This window comes from Giraffa tippelskirchi, chromosome 5 (genome assembly GCF_054371585.1).
Source record: "Giraffa tippelskirchi isolate mGirTip1 chromosome 5, T2T-mGirTip1v1.2.pri, whole genome shotgun sequence".
Lineage (NCBI taxonomy): Eukaryota > Metazoa > Chordata > Mammalia > Artiodactyla > Giraffidae > Giraffa > Giraffa tippelskirchi.
Genome location: NC_137279.1, coordinates 47,158,319 through 47,175,337, shown reverse-complemented (window position 1 = coordinate 47,175,337; position 17,019 = coordinate 47,158,319). Strand labels below are relative to the sequence as shown.

Here is a 17,019-nt window from a genome sequence, read left to right as displayed (position 1 = left end):
TTATGGGGAGGCAACTCAAGGGAGAAGTGGGGTTCAGACAAGGCTTTTAAAAAAATTTATTTATTTATTTGGCTACACTGGGTCTTAGGTGAGGCACATGGATCTTCATTGGGTCATGTGAGATCTTTTGTTGTAGTTTATGGACTCTCTAGTTGTGGCACACGGACTCAGTAGTTGAGGCTCACGGGCTTAGTTGCTGCATTCTTAACCCTGGAATCTTAGTTCCCCAACCAGAGATTGAACCTGAGTTCCCTGAATTGCAAGGCAGATTGCCACTGGACCACGAGGGAAGTCCCCAGACAAGGTTTTTTTTTATTATCGATGTTATTATTCCTTCCCTTCCTTTCCTTCCATGAGGAGGCAGCCCTGACTCTAGTGGTAAGAGAGATTGAAAATAAAAGCACAAAAAGATGATTGACGGGGGCCCCAATTGGTGAGGTCCCAGAAGAGGCAGAAGGGGACAGGATGAAGAACAAAGAGATGGGAGGGAGCAGATATATGGGAAAGGAGTGGGGGAAAGCGAGGTACACGGACAAGGAGGTTTGGATGCTAAGAGGACGGAAGCTGAGGCCATAGCCAGACTGACTCATTCTTCTCCTTAAACAGGAGGCTGGTTATCCACTGAAAGAGATAGAGCAGGGGCCTCAGGCTCCGAAAGAAGGTTGGAAACAGCTGCCCTGATGCAGGTGGTGGGGAGGCCATGAGGCATCACTTAGGAATACCACACTGCAGAGTTTGGAAAATTGTCTCCTGGCCCAAGATTTTAAAAATCATATTATAAAAATCTCAAAACATGGAACTGTCATTTCCCTGCTGACTAAGGAGAACGTGTGAGCCTGCAGTGGCCCTCATGTGTGGCCATCCTCACTTTACAGGGCTTTGCAATGATGGACAGCAGAGGCCCAGGTCTGCCTCTTTTAAAAGCAACATTTCCCAGATCCCTTTTTCCCCGCACTCACCACCCAAATAACAGATCTCTCGAGTCCTATGAACTGCATAGCCCTGGATAAAGCATCAGCTGATTCAAGCCATTCCAAGGCACACAGAAAAGAGTGGCTGGTGGTCAAAAGGAAACCAAGATTAAGGGAATAGTCTGATGAGACTTGTAAACAGATGAGTGCAGGCAGAGAGTGTCCATATCCTCGTCCACTGGTTCACGTGCACACACACAGATGGAGGCCTGTGTGCTGTATACAATCACACACACAGTCAGCCCAGCCTCCACTCGGCCTCCACACTTCTTCCCCTGGAAGCAATAAAGTGAAGGAACAAATCAGAAACCTAGTGTCATTCTTAACCCTAGGCAATAGTTGCTTGCAAACTGAGATTACTCATTAAAATGATGCTTTTAATGACCATCTTAATCAATAGGACTTGTATAAATCTATACTGTGAACTTATTCCACTGAAGTATCACTAGTACCATCTGGCTTTGAACTCCTAATTCACTCATCTTTATGGAGAGCAACTCCTGACTGTTACGGTTTTAGGGTCTCTTTGTCAATGGTGCAGTTTCCAAGGGGAATCTCAAGCCTTTACAGAGGTAGTTTAGCAAAGCGGGGGAAGGCTCTGTGATGGGTGAAGAATCAGCCTCACTAATTCTCCAACAACGTTTAAACCAGGAAATATTTTAAGCTTAACCTAGTGCTATCTGCAAAGCAGTGATATATCAACACAGAATTTTCTTTTCTATCTTGATTGGACATATAGAAAACATTTTCGTCTGTCCACTCATATGTGCATATGTGTATGTGTGTCTGTGTTTATAAAATGCATATATGTGTATAAGATCCAGGTGCTATGCACACATGGTGTGTTTAGTTCTTACAGCAGACAACTAATTTGAGCTCTTTGGATCCATCATCTTCACTTCTAATGGCCAGTTACCAGCAGTTCGCTCTGCTCTGCTTCCCTGCAGGGTGACTAATTAATAAACTTTTCCTTAATTGAGTTCTGGCTCCCAGGTCCAAGGGGATTATTACTTATATATAAGTAAACAAAATTTCCATTTTAAACAACACTCCAAATCTCCTCATTATATTTTAAACAGATATAAATTCACTGAGGTCAAGCAAGCCGCAGGCTAGGAGGCTGTGTGCATTCTCTCCTAGATTCTCTTCCTCACAGGAAGCCAGGTGCTGTGGCAGGCAGGTGATGCCCCCAGATCCTTCAGGGATTACCCCATCATCAGCCTCAACGCCTGCACTTTCTTTGTTCTCATCTACAGGCATGTTAGAAAGTACCTATCGAGGTTCTGGAAGCCATTAATGGTATCTGCCTTTTCTTTAAACTTGAATTTATTATTTAAAAGCCATTCATTTCCACAATTTATAAATAGGAAGAAAGTGAATTTGATGTTAAATATTTAATAAGTGCCCAGGATTTGTTAAGGGCTTACTTGGATGGTTGGGTTTAAGGAGTGTCCTGCTGCTGCTGCTAAGTCGCTTCAGTCTTGTCCGACTCTGTGCGACCCCATAGACGACAGCCCACCAGGCTTCTCCGTCCCTGGGATTCTCCAGGCAAGAACACTGGAGTGGGTTGCCATTTCCTTCTCCTAGCCTATACTTTTTGGAAGTTGAACGCTAAGTTCTTAGAGTTGAAATAATTCAATCAACTGTTTCTTTGTTTTCAAGATTCCTCCCTACTTTCAGATTTCAAATTGAGAGCAGACCCATGAAAGGAAGTGAAAAACTGACAACAAAGTTGTTTTAACTTGGTTTGAAACCTAGGAGGAGGAGATTATCCTCCCTCCAAAGCTTTTCGGCTCAGAGACATTTGGAAGCTATTTGGCTCCAGATTCAGATCTTCAGTAAGTCACCCTTTGCTGACAGTACAAGAATCTACTGTAAGCTTTGATTACGATGATTACTGGCTGCTTAAAAGAATAAAATAAATATTTTTTTCAGACTCCCCACATTCATGCTGCTAGGATAGAACCCAGAAAAATCAGTGAGGGCAGGATCTAAAGCCAGCTCCCAGATTGTTAGGAGAACAGTGGATAAAGCTCTGTTAGAGAATTTCAAGGTCTGGATCATTTCATCCCTATCCTAATTCCTTGTCTCCTTCTTTTTTAGCAAGTTATTCTAAATGGAAATGCTATACATAATGTGAGCCCTCCACTGAAAATCAATCTCCCCTGAAAGACTCGCATTCAAAAGATTTTGCTCATTTTGCCCAGCCAGACCTGTATCACCATCACTGGTTGTCAAGAGTGATCTATTCAGCTGATGGACAACATACCTCCTTGGGTGCAAGTGAGGGCCAGTACCTCTGGATTCCTGGGCAGCAGCCAGTATAAGTAGCCAAGGCTGTGGGTCCAAGCCTGGATTAGTGGAACTCTGGCCCCAACAATGATATCTAGCAAGATTTTAGTCCCTGGACTACACAACCCCTTAATAGGGGAGAGGGGACGATGCACATCTCTGGGCCCAGTTCAAACCAAAGGAGCAGGCAGCAAGGAGAGTGAATGACTGATCCATGCAGCTACATGGATGCATCTCAAATGCACTGCAGCATGCTCAGTCACTCAGTCTTTTCCGACTCTTTTGCAGCCCCATGGGCTGTAGCCCGCCAGGCTCCTCTGTCCCTGAAATTCTCCAGGCACGAATACTGGAGTGGGTTGCCATTTCCTTCTCCAGGGGATCTTCCAAACCCAGGGATCGACCTGCATCTCCTGAGTCTCCTGCATTGGCAGGCGGATTCCTTACTGCTGAGCTACCTGGTAAGCCCCTCCAATGCATTATATTAAATGAAAGAAGCCAGACACAAAAGGGCCACACATGGACCACATGATTCCATTTAGGTGATATTCTGGACGTAGGCAAGACTATAAGGACAAGAATCTGATCAGTAGCTGTCACAGGCTGGGGAGGGGACTGACTGTTAGGGCTAGAGGGACTTTTCTGTACCCATGGCTTTGTTCTCTATCTTGATATAGCGGTGGTGGTGGTTCCACGACTGAATAGATTTGCCAACATTTATTTAACAATATATAAAGAGGGTAATTTTTACTGAATTTAAATTATATCTCATAAACCTGAACTAAACAACAACAATTAAGGAATAGGAACAATAACAGAAGACTGGACCAACAAAGGCATTGAGATGGGGGGAGGAGGAAGCTTCCACTTCCCTTAAGTGGAAAGGGGGAATGGAAGCCCCCCACAGCTGCCTCCGGGAGAACCAGTTTCCAACTCTTTGGGCAACAAGGAGCCCAAATTGAGGGGGCCCATCCACAGGTTGAGGCTGCATGTCTTAATTCCAGGTTCTATGGAATTTGGTTAGCTGGTTGCCTCCCATTATAGACACCAGGGTTAGGCTCCTAACTCAGGGCTTTTGTTTGTCTTTCTGGCATCCAGTGTCCTTGAGGCAATCATTCGGAGAGTGCTGGGGGCCACAGTTGCCTTAGAAAAGCCCAGTGAGGTCAATGGACTACTTTGCCCACAGCCCAGGGTCCCAACTGAAACACTCAACTGAGTGTTGGCACTCAGCTTCTGAGCATGGAGTATATACTACTTGGCAGACAAAGATTGGAATGATGCAGCGCTGGCTTTGAAAACAGCCAAGAGGGGACCCTGTAAGTACTGAGTTGGGTTCCTGGCAGGGCAGCTTGCTCACAGAGTATGTCCTGGGCATAGGTGTTTACAGAGAAATGTCACCGCTGGGCATTACCTGAGGGAGGGAGGCAGCCAGGATCTGGTTAGCTATTCAGAAGTCTGATTCATAGTCTATTTTAAAAACATGATTTTGCAATCAGAGCTGAAAAAGAAATAAAAGGAATACAGATAGGAAAAGAAGAAGTAAAACTCTCACTGTTTGCAGATGACATGATCCTCTACATAGAAAACCCTAAAGACTCTACTAGAAAATTACTAGAGTTGATCAATGAATATAGTAAAGTTGCAGGATATAAAATTAACACACAGAAATCCCTTGCATTCCTATACTCCAATATTGAGAAAACAGAAAGAGAAATTAAGGAAACAATACCATTCACCATTGCAACAAAAAGAATAAAATACTTAGGAATATATCTACCTAAAGAAACAAAAGACTTATATATAGAAAACTATAAAACACTGATGAAAGAAATCAAAGAGGACACAAACAGATGGAGAAATATACCGTGTTCATGGATTGGAAGAATTAATATAGTGAAAATGAGTATACTACCCAAAGCAATCTATAGATTCAATGCAATCCCTATCAAGCTACCAATGGTATTTTTCACAGAACTAGAACAAATCATCTCACAATTTGTATGGAAATATAAGAAACCTCGAATAGCCAAAGCAATCTTGAGGAAGAAGAATGGAACTGGAGGAATCAACCTGCCTGACTTCAGGCTCTACTACAAAGCCACAGTCATCAAGACAGTATGGTACTGGCACAAAGATAGAAATATAGATCAATGGAACAAAATAGAAAGCCCAGAGATAAGCCCACGCACATATGGACACCTTATCTTCGACAAAGGAGGCAAGAATATACAATGGAGAAAAGACAATCTCTTTAACAAGTGGTGCTGGGAAAACTAGTCAACCACTTGTAAAAGAATGAAACTAGAACACTTCCTAACACCGTACACAAAAATAAACTCAAAATGGATTAAAGATCTAAACGTAAGACCAGAAACTATAAAACTCCTAGAGGAAAACATAGGCAAAACACTCTCCGACATAAATCACAGCAGGATCCTCCATGACCCACCTCCCAGAATATTGGAAATAAAAGCAAAAATAAACAAATGGGACCTAATTAAAATTAAAAGCTTTTGCACAACAAAGGAAACTATAAGCAAGGTGAAAAGACAGCCTTCAGAATGGGAGAAAATAATAGCAAATGAAGCAACAGACAAACAATTAATCTCAAAAATATACAAGCAACTTCTGCAGCTGAATTCCAGAAAAATAAACGACCCAATCAAAAAATGGGCCAAAGAACTAAACAGACATTTCTCCAAAGAAGACATACAGATGGCTAACAAACACATGAAAAGATGCTCAACATCACTCATTATTAGAGAAATGCAAATCAAAACCACAATGAGGTATCATTTCACACCAGTCAGAATGACTGCTATCCAAAAGTCTACAAGCAATAAATGCTGGAGAGGGTGTGGAGAAAAGGGAACCCTCTTACACTGTTGGTGGGAATGCAAACTAGTACAGCCACTATGGAGAACAGTGTGGAGATTCCTTAAAAAACTGGGAATAGAACTGCCATATGACCCAGCAATCCCACTGCTGGGCATATACACCGAGGAAACCAGAATTGAAAGAGACACGTGTACCCCAATGTTCATCGCAGCACTGTTTACAATAGCCAGGACATGGAAGCAACCTAGATGTCCATCAGTAGACGAATGGATAAGGAAGCTGTGGTACATATACACAATGGAATATTACTCAGCCATTAAAAAAAAATACATTTGAATCGGTTCTACTGAGATGGATGAAACTGGAGCCCATTATACAGAGTGAAGTAAGCCAGAAAGAAAAACAACAATACAGTATACTAATGCATATATATGGAATTTGAAAGATGGTAATGATAACCCTATATGCGAGACAGAATAAGAGACACAGATGCATGGAACAATTTTATGGACTCTGAGGGAGAAGGTGAGGGTGGGACGTTCTGGGAGAATAGCATTGAAACATGTATATTATCGTATGTGAAACAGAACACCATTCCATGTTCGATGCATGAGACAAGGGCTCAGGGCCGGGGCAATGGGATGACCCAGAGGGATGGGATGGGGAGGGAGGTGGGTGGGGGGTCCAGGAAGGGGAACACATGTAAACCCATGGCTGATTCATGTCAATGTATGGCAAAAACTATTACAATATTGTAAAGTAATTAGCCCCCAACTAAAATAAATAAATTTATAAAAAAAATAAATAAATAAAAACATGATTTTGTTTCTTCTAGGTTCATAGAGTGGATTCAAGCTAATGATTAGTAACATGGCCAGGGTGCTTTGGTAGACAGACACGTTAGTCTTTGATGATGAGCACTTTTATGGTTTATGAACAAAAATATACTATGAAGCAGTTGTTTTTCTTTACTAAAGTTTGTCCTCTCACGTTCCCATGGCAATTACACGTGTAAATTATCTTTAGCAAGCGAGCCCTTTTCTCTTGGATGTTCAAAAGCAAAGGTCAGCGCAGACTGGTGAGATTATACTACATTTCTTTTTTAAAACTCATTTACTTGATATCTTTTTTTTGGCTGAGCCCCAAGGCATGTGAAATCTTGGTTCTCCCACCAGGGATCAAACCCCATGCCCACTGCACTGGAAGTGCAGAATCTTAACTACTGGACCACTGGGGAAGTGCTTAGATTGTATTATGTTTTAAAAGGTCCCGGACTGACCCGGACGAGAGCCTTCTCCCCAGGGAGCGCAAGGAAGAGCAGGGGTAGAGGCAGACTTACTTCCCCCCTTGCCACTCTTCTCCATGCGGTACTGGTAGATGTGCAGCGTGAAGAGCATGTGCGAGTTGCGGAGGTCGTCCTCGTCGCAGTCTTGCTGGTTGCCCCGCCGGGAGGCGATAGCCGCATCCAGGAAAAAGGCGGCCTTCTCCGCGGTGGGCGCCCGCAGCTCACTCTGGTTCTGCAGCTGCAAGACACAAGGGAAGGGCTAATGCTGCAGGTGGGAGGGCTCACCTGCCACTCAGGCTGGCTCTCCCTTCCCCACTCTCCAAGGCTGATGTCCTTCTGGAACCAGGGCCCATGCCCATGTGCAATTCTCAGCTTAATTTATTCATATCTGAAAATTAACCCTAAGCATGCTTATTGGAGAAGAATATTTTCACCCCTTTTTACAATGGAAGTAGAATCTGTAAGTTGTTCTTGTTGTTTGGTTGCTAAGTCGTGTCTGCTCTTTTGTGACCCCAAGGACTGTAGCCCACCAGGCTCCTCTGTCCATGGGATTTTCCAGGCAAGAATACTGGAGTAGGTTGCCATTTCCAACTCCAGGGGATCTTCCTGATCCAAGGATTGAACCTGAATCTCCTGTATTGGCAGCAGATTCTTTACTGCTGAGCCACCAGGGAAGCCCAGAATCTGTAAGTAGTAGATGTGAAAAGCAAATGGTTTTATCTCAGTGTTCAGTGGAAGCAGGTGTCCCGCCTTGACCTCTGCAGAGCCCAGCAAACCCAACATCCTAGGCAATCCATGTCCCTAAGGGAACATGTGGGATGTGACTGCATCTTGAATTCAAAGATTAGACTGTATAGAAGCAGATGATCCAGAGAATACTGTATCTTAAAGAGGTGAAAAAACTTACTTGGCTTTAACTCGACTCTCAATTTTTCCAGCTATTTAATTAAAGTCAATTTTAGGCCACATTTACTAGAATAATTCTAAAGAAGTAAATGTAAAAGACATGGGAAAAAACCCAAGATACTTGAATGTCTCATCTATATCATTTGTCTCATCTAAAGGTATATCTACTTTATCTTTAGTTTCTAAATTATGTTCAAGGCATACTCATTAATTGATTAAAGAAGCATTAGGGGAAATGGATCTAAATCCTGTGAGATGCTTGGCAATTATATTGACAGTAAACCTGACTCAGAGCAATATTATCAGCATTTGACCTGTATTTCTTTATCAGGGGAGGAGGAAGAAAAGGAAACTAATATTTCTGATTTGTTCAAAGAAATGATTTACAGTACGAGCCTTAGGGTCAGTAGAAATTTTGACAGTTCTGCTGACAAAGTTCCATGGAGTCAAAGCTATGGTTTTTCCAGTAGTCATGTATGGTTGTGAGAGTTGGACCATAAAGAAAGCTGAGTGTTGAAGAATTGATGCTTTTGAACTATGGTGCTGGAGAAGACTCTTGAGAGTCCCTTGGACTGCAAGGAGATCAAACCTGTCAATCCTAAAGAAATCAGTGCTGAATATTCATTGGAAGGACTGATGCTAAAGCTGAAGCCCAATACTTTGGCCACCTGATGTGAAGAACTGACTCATTAGAAAAGTCCCTGATGCTGGGAAAGATTGAAGGCAGGAGGAGGAGGGGACAACAGAGGATGAGATGGTTGGATGGCATCACTGACTCAATGGACATGAGTTTGAGCAAGCTCCAGGAGATAGTGAAGAACAGGGAAGCCTGGCGTGCTGTAGTCCATGGGGTCAAAAAGAGTCAGACACGACTGAGTGACTAAACTGAATTGAACTGATTCTGACTCTAACTGCACCCATAATTCTGAACTAAGAGAGTTGATATTTAGAACCTGAGGCCACCAAAATCCTCAAACTTCAAAGACAGGTTCTGTTGTGCTCATTGTTTTATACTTACTACGGCAGAAAAATAACCCAAAGAATGTTTAATATTCTTCGGCAAGAAGGTAAAGAGGATGTGGGTCTTGTCTTCTTCTTCTTAGTTTTCAGTTAATCAGAGCTTTCACCTCTGTGGAACTCCATTATTGATGTTATAAAAGTGAATGGAGGTTATAGCAAAGTTGAATGTCTAGGTAATGCATAGAGTGGGAACAGCGGGTAGGGTCACACCAATTCTGTCACAGGTGCTGTGTAGATGAGGTCTGAGCACATCTTATGCTTCCAACTGGTGGTTCTCAAAGTGTAGTCCCCAGACCAGCAGCATCAGTATAACATAGAAACTTGTTACAAATGCATATTTCAGGGCTCTATTCCAGGCCTACTGAATCAGAAATTCTAGACGTGGAGCCCAGAAGTCTGTGTTTTAACAAGTCTTCCAGGCGACTCTGATGAAGACTGAAGTTTTAGAACCACTGCATTAAGGTTTGTGTGACCACTTAGCTTGCATTCTATTTAGGTTTCATATCCAAATAATATCTGATGCATCATTAAAACTATGAAGAGCCAGTTTCAGTCAGACATGGTACAGACCTTTGGGCATTGCTGAGAACTAACCAAGCAATCCCGAGTGACAGCAGAAACATCCAAGAGAGCTTCCTGGAAGAAGTGACATCTAGCTAATACACCCAAATAAGGAGTTAGCCAGATGAAGAGCAAGAGGAGAGGAGCAGGCACTGTTCTATGCACAAGGAATAGAATTTGCAAAGGCCCAGAGTAAGAGGGAGGATGGTTGATGCCTTAGAGTCTTGCTACTGAGAGTGCGGTCAGTCATTGGGAAGCTTGTTAGAAATGCATGATCAAGGGCCCAATCCCAGAACCTGCATTTTAACAAGATCCTCAGGGCTTCTTATGCACATTAAAGTGAGAGTCACTGCTTTCTGAGGTGATCCAAATGTAATTTAAGAAGAGTGGCAAGGAAGGAAGTGGGAATAGGTGATCCTTGAAGGTCACATAAAGCTGTGTGAATCATGAGGACACACAATGGAAGTAGGAGGATCTGAGATGCTTTAACCAGGGCAAGAACGTGGACAGGTATGAGTAGATGGCGGTAATAGAGGGGGTACCTTCACCCGAGAAAATAATCCTACTTGAGATGAGACAGGTATAATACTTATCAAAATGAACACATATAAACTGGAGGCATCTGATAAAACTAGAAACTAAAGCCTATTGCTAGAGACTGAAAGAAGTGATTATTCTGGGTGTGAACTAGGGACCTCCCAGGTCATTTCTGCATCTATCATCAAACAGCAAGGTAGAAACACTTTCAACAGGCATGACATCCTGAAGAGGTGAACTGGAACTTCTCTTGGCTTAGCAATTATATCATGGTTCTAATTAGAAAGTGGTTATTAGTTTTTCCTACAGCACCACTAATCTGGCTGTAAACCAGTGCCAGAAACACAGTTTATAGAGCCATAAACAGTCCCAGTAATGGCTGGAGCTATTTGTGCAAAGCAGTAAATATTTCGGCTTGTTGTTAAACAAAAGAAAAAGTGTACTTTTTTTTTTTTTGGAAAGGGGCATAAAGAAAAGTGAATTCAATATCCCCCAATTGCTACAACAATTGTGGTTCCTGCTCATTGTCAATTAGATTCAAGGTACAAATATTTAGGTTGGGCGAGCAGCTGGCCCCGCAGCTGCAGGCCATAAAGTTCCAGTCCACTTTAAAGTAAACACTTGCAAGCCTCCCCAGTTTACATGTTGAATGAGTCACGAGGTGAAGTGTCCCAGCCGCTGAGGTAGGGATGAGCCACCCGGAGCCGACTAAGCCCCCGGAAGCAATCACCTGCGTGCCACAGATGGGGTCCTCGCACAGGTACACGCCTGGGGACTGGCCATCCTGTAGGCTGCCCGTGGCCACCTCCGACAGCAGGTCCCGAAGGTTCTCTTCTTTACCCCACACCTCCACGGCTGAGATCCGCACCGAGAAACGTGCTCCAGTCTTTTCTTTCCGTTCGTTGATCAGCTTGAAGAGCCAAGAGATGGCACAGGGGATGATGCCCAGGTTTTGCATGGAGTCGTCTTTGCCGATCATGGTGTAGGACTTTCCTGGGAGGGTGAGGAAAGAAAGAATAGCAGCTTGAGTGTCTGGACATCATTCTGTAGTCTCAAGAATAGATGCCAAGGATGCAGGAGAAAGGCCTGGGGAGTGGGGAATGGGAAGAAAGGAAATCAAAAGGTGAAAAATATTCAACAACAACAACAAAATTTGACAGCAACAACAAAGATGACATTTCCAAGTACTATGGATGGAAGGGCTATAATAAAGAATTTGAGAATCCAGACTGATGTCAAGGTTAAATCACAACTGACCTCGAGGAAAATCCCACAACATTACAAGCTGTCCAGTTTCCGCATTGTTTTCCTCATGGTGGGAAGGCTAGAGGTGTTTCATCACTGTTATGGGTCTTTTTATCACACCCCACAGATTCACTACACATACTTACACTTTATATCCTTTCTCAAGTTAAATGCTGTGTATGCTTTTATAGCATGAGCAAATTCCCTTTAAAATCTGGATCACTGCTTTGATCAGACATCAAGAAGACCAAAGTGGTAGTGAGATGAAACGGGCTTTCCATCCTGGCCTAGAACTGGCTCCATCATAGCAAAGTTGCTGTTGGGAGCTCTGCCCAGGGCCATTTTTTGGAATGCCCCAAATTACTAACTTATCAAGCACGTCAGGTAAGACCTGGTGAGCAGATGGCCATAGGTCAGGATTAAGAAGGCACTTCAGGGGGATTCAGTCATTAGGGCCTCACAGAGCTGTGTGGAGGCCTTTCCCAGGTGCTTCAGCACAGGTGGGTTCCCCACCGTGGGGTGTGGGAAGTAGGGGTGCTGCTAGACTGATCCTCCCAGACGGGCTAATGGGGTCTGAGCTTTGCTTGGTGGCTGCTCCTCTGGCTTTATGTAGAACCCAAGAGGAAAGGGGGGTCCTCTCTGCTCCCCAACAACCCCTGCTCAGGAAATGTAATTTTCCTGCTGGCTTTCTGGGCGTGACCCTGACCCAGACCAAGTGGGAACAACCCCATTATTCTTTGTTCATCTCCTGGACTTTAAGGCTTTACTAGATGACTGGGAATCCACTCAGGGTGAACATCTACATTTCAGAAGCAGAAACGGTTATTCATGATTATTCAGTTCAGCACTGCAGGAAAACACCTTCCCCTTCATCTGAGGACAATACAGAAGAAGGGATGAAGTAATGGGGAATCCAGCAAGCAGCATGAAGAAGTGAAGTTCTCACTGACCCAACTTGGCGTGGCCGAAACAGAACACACAGCCATCTGCTCCGTTGACCACAGACTGGATCACTTCTGCAACAGTTCCAGCACACACTTCAGCCTGGCAGACACAAGAGGAGACACAAGCTGTGAGTGGACCATTAACAATGGAAACTTGTGCCTGCTTTCCTGGGGCTCAGGGTCACAAAGCCCTGGCATTTTCAGATGGGTCGGCTCTAATGGAGTTCTGGAGGCTCTCAGAACCCTTCCTATTTCCCGGTCCCTTGCAAGCCTGAGTGTTACACTCATTACATGCAAACCACCCTTCTGCTAATCATACATTTAAGTTGCTGTCTCTGCAGACGAGGCAGGAACGGGCTGGAATGGGAATCCAGGGTGCCTTCACGGACCTCACACCCTTCTCTGATTTGCCATTCTGGCCTCCTTGTACAAATATTTAAATTTTCCATTCACCCTCTGCTAACTATATCTTTCCTTCCTTTCACATACAAGCACACACACACAGAGTTTATGAAATGGATTAGGTTTTATTAGAGAGTAAAAGGTGATGTGCCATTTCAGGAAAGTGACCTTGATATATATTACAGTTCTAATATAAGCAGGAGGTTAATGATGGATGTCTGCTTTGTCTTCCTAACTCCCTCCTCTTTCTCCATCTCCATCCTTCCCTTTCCAAAACCAGCTTTCTCTTTCCTTCTCTATAGATACACTCAACGTATACACTATTAATCACCATTGGTCAGTATATTACAATGGGTTTTCTTCAGCCTGTTATGTGTCTCATCTCCAATGTGACTATTAAATCTTTAGACAGAGGCCAGGCTCTTGGTCACTTTTGGTATTTCCCCATTAACACCCAATAATACGGTGCTCTGCAAATGATAAGAACATACATTTTATGAACTGATTTGGGGATCTGGGAAATCCCTCTAGTTAGCATCCAAGGCTTTCACAGCAGCAAGAGGGCAAATCACTTGACATGTGCTGCACCTTCTTTTCTGCCTCAGCATCGAGGCGGATCTGGAAGCAGTTGGAGGATGTCCAAACTGAGAGCTCCACGGGCATCGGAGCAACGTGCCTCCTAGTGGGAATCTGAGAACTGCAGCCTCGGCAATGAATGCAGTTATTTAACTCCAGGTTGCAGCAACACGATGAACCTAAGTGTTCAAAAGTCAATTTTCTCTCCTGAACTGAAACGGAAAAACCACACTCCCAACAATTGTCAACTGTTCTGGTGGTCACCTCGGCAGCTCTGCTGGGGGCTCCCACTCAACAAAGGCAGTAGCTGGACAAGGCTGCGGTGGGGACCACAGGCTCTGTCTCGCCCCCAGGGCCTAAGCAATGAGAGTCCAGTGCCAAACCCTGAGATGGAGGCAGTGGAAACTTGATGGAATTTGCTAACGTGCCTCTGCAGGGCTGGGAGAAGTTATCACCAAATGAATCCTGCCTTCCTTGGATATGAAGTGAGAGGGGATCTAGGCGGTTGAGAGCCCCTCTAGAGCCATACATAAAGTAAACTGTATTAGATTCAAGGTCAGCAAAGAGAAAGATGCTTGAATGTGAGCCAAATCCACACACATTCCTGACTACCCTGTCCAAAGGCCCGAGGACAGAGAGATACAGAAGCAGCTGCACAGGGCACAGGGTGGGTGGGCAGGTGTCCCCGTGCAGAATTCCTGCTCAGTGTTCACTGAGAAGAGAATGCTCAGCAACATGTCCATCTGGTGTTTGTTAAGAGCTGACCATGGTCCCTGGAGGTCCTTTGTTGTCTTTCCCCTTGAACCGAGAGAGGCAGGAGCCTTCCCAAGCAGACTCCGTGGGTTCCCCACAGGCAGGTCTCAGTTCTCCCACCCACCCTTCCTGGTGATGACAGAATGTTTGTGTTCCCCTTCCTCCACCAAGTTCAAATGTTGAATGTTCAATGTGATGGTATTTGAAGGTGGAGCCTTTGGGAGGTGATAAGTCAGGAGGGTGGAGCCCTCATAGATGGGATTAGTGCCCTTACAAAAGAGGCCCCAGAGAACTCTCCTGCTCATCCCACAGTGTAAGGATGTATGGAGAAGACAGTTGTCTATGAATCAAGAGGCACCCCTCACCACACACTGAAACTGCCAGCTCCTTGATCTTAGACTTCCAACCTTCAGAACTGTATGAGATAAATTTCTGTTGCCTATAAGACACCCAGTCTGTGCTGTTTCATTAAGAGGGTGTCTTAGTCCATCAAATGGACTAAGACACCTCCCAAAAGCTGGTCCCAGCAGAGGTCTGCCCCAGCAATGGACAGCTGATGACTGCCAAGCCCACTTGAGGGTACTGAGGGTGGCTTATAAGGAGGGGCAAGGGCTGTTCTAATCCCTGCTTAGCTTCAGGAATCTGATGCCGTTAGAGACCCAGTGAAAGCAAAGCTCATGACTGCTTCAGGCCACTGTGGTGGCTGCTGCTTCACAAGACAACCATAAGGGTCTGAGAGCAGAGGCCCATTTGGCACACTTTCCTGCTTTCCCGTTTCAGAGGCTCAAAGGGTGTTCCCTCATGGGGGCTGAGACTGGCCATGCCAGCAGCCTGATATCACTATTAACAATGACAACAAAATAGTAAAAATAGCATTTATGGGACACACACTATGTCCAGGCTCTGCTCCAAGCACCTCATGTGTATCCATGCAGTGAATCACAGCAACCACATGAGGCATATTTTGATCTTGTTTTCATTTTATTGTTGAGCACACTGAGGCCCAGAGAAGTGGAGTGACTTGCTCAAGGACACACTGCTAGTAAATAGTGGATAAAATGGCGGGAGGACAAAGATACAACACCATACTGAGCAGGACATGAATTGTTTCCTAGGAAGAATCCAGGAAGGATGTCCACCCGGGAAAGGGTCTACGAATGAGAGCCTGAATTTTTGAGTCTCAGTTTCCTTGTCTGTAATGTGAAAATAGCAATACCTCCCTTTCCAATAGCACTGGATTCCAGGAAGAGTCTGAGTGGGTTAATGTACATGAAACCTCTTGAAAACTGCAAATTTATTAATTCATTTACTATATTAGAATTGTAACAGAATCAAAGCATTCTGAAGTGAGCACAACTGTCAGAGTGAGCACACGAGCCCTGGAACCAAGTGTGAAATGTAAGCAAAGACTAGCAATAAAGATGGCTCCCTTTTCTGGGATAAATCTAAAACTTATTAATAGGCCACACTTAATTTAGGGTTTGTTTTGGAATTCTTATGACTTAGGGAGATTTGCTTTTGAAAAGTCTTAGCTTAATTAAATTATTTGTAGGTCATTTATTAGACCCAATGTCAGGTTTAGATTAGTGAGCCCATTGGGTGGTAGAACACAAAAAAATGTAATGAAGAGAGAAACTATAGAACTTATTCATAAAGTACTTTATCTTTTCATGGTAAAACTCTTTGGGGAAACCACATGCTTGGCTTGTTAATGAGTGAAGCCTATAATATGTGCTAAGTGCCTATGGTGTAATATAGGCGCCTGTGTGAATATCACTACTTCCTACACTCAGATGTCACATGGAGGAAATTAACAGGAGCTGCAATTGGCAGCCATCAGCACCCTGTCTTCAGGTTCTGCTCTAGGCTATTAGTTACCTGATTTTACATAGTTTTGTATAAATCTTGGGAAGTGCTGGAAATTTATCAGGAAGGTGCAGGTGTCTGATGCCAAAACGCAGGCAAAGTAGGCCACTGTACACCTATAACCTGGGTTACAGATGTCTACTACAAGATCCAGTGCACCAATTCATGGCAGATGAATTGCACCAGATGGTGTAAGTGGATCTTCTAGTAGACATCTGTTCTTACTGGGATGGGTTCCAGGAGCTTTGGTTAAGGAATCTTGGCACCTTGGGCCCCCAAGAAGCCTCCAAATTATACTCATAACTGAGCAACGAAAATGGCCACAATTCTCCACCCCTCTCTGTGTTTTCCCCTTGCAATGTGACTCTGCAGCTCCTCCAATCAAGAGGCAGAGCCTCTTCCCCACCCCTCAAATTTTGACCAATCAAATTCAGCAAAAGGGATGATGCGTCAGTTCTGAGCCTAAGACTTCAAGAGGCCTGCAAGCTTGGATCCTGTCATTGCCATGACAGCAAGCCCAAGATAGCCTGCTAGCTGATAAGAGACAACATGGAAGACAGACCAAGTGAGCTGGCCAATGCCACTCTGGACCAGCCTAAAGCTGGCCAACCCTCAAACATGTGATAGCATCCAGCCAAGATCAATGGAGTTCCTGACCCAAACCAGAGTCGATCACTGATGCACAGGTGTGCCAAGCTGGAGGTAGAGGAATGCTCAGCTGACCCACAGACTCATGGGTGATAATAAATGATTCCTGTTTTAATCCACTAGATTTAGTGAAAGTGAAAAGTGAAGTTGCTCAGTCATGTCCGACTCTTTGCGACCC

The 17,019-nt window shown here is 44.2% G+C and overlaps 1 protein-coding gene across 1 annotated transcript in view; it reads right to left on the bottom strand.

The window, feature by feature from the left end:
• KIF26B (kinesin family member 26B) overlaps positions 1-17,019 on the bottom strand; it is a 516,204-nt gene that overhangs the window by 71,947 nt on the left and 427,238 nt on the right. Inside the window, exons 7-9 of the mRNA XM_081486872.1 lie at positions 12,603-12,696; positions 11,138-11,400; positions 7,438-7,621 (exon numbers count right to left, since the gene is read on the bottom strand). Coding sequence (XP_081342998.1) covers positions 7,438-7,621; positions 11,138-11,400; positions 12,603-12,696 — 541 coding nt within the window. The remainder of the gene's footprint in view (positions 1-7,437; positions 7,622-11,137; positions 11,401-12,602; positions 12,697-17,019) is intronic.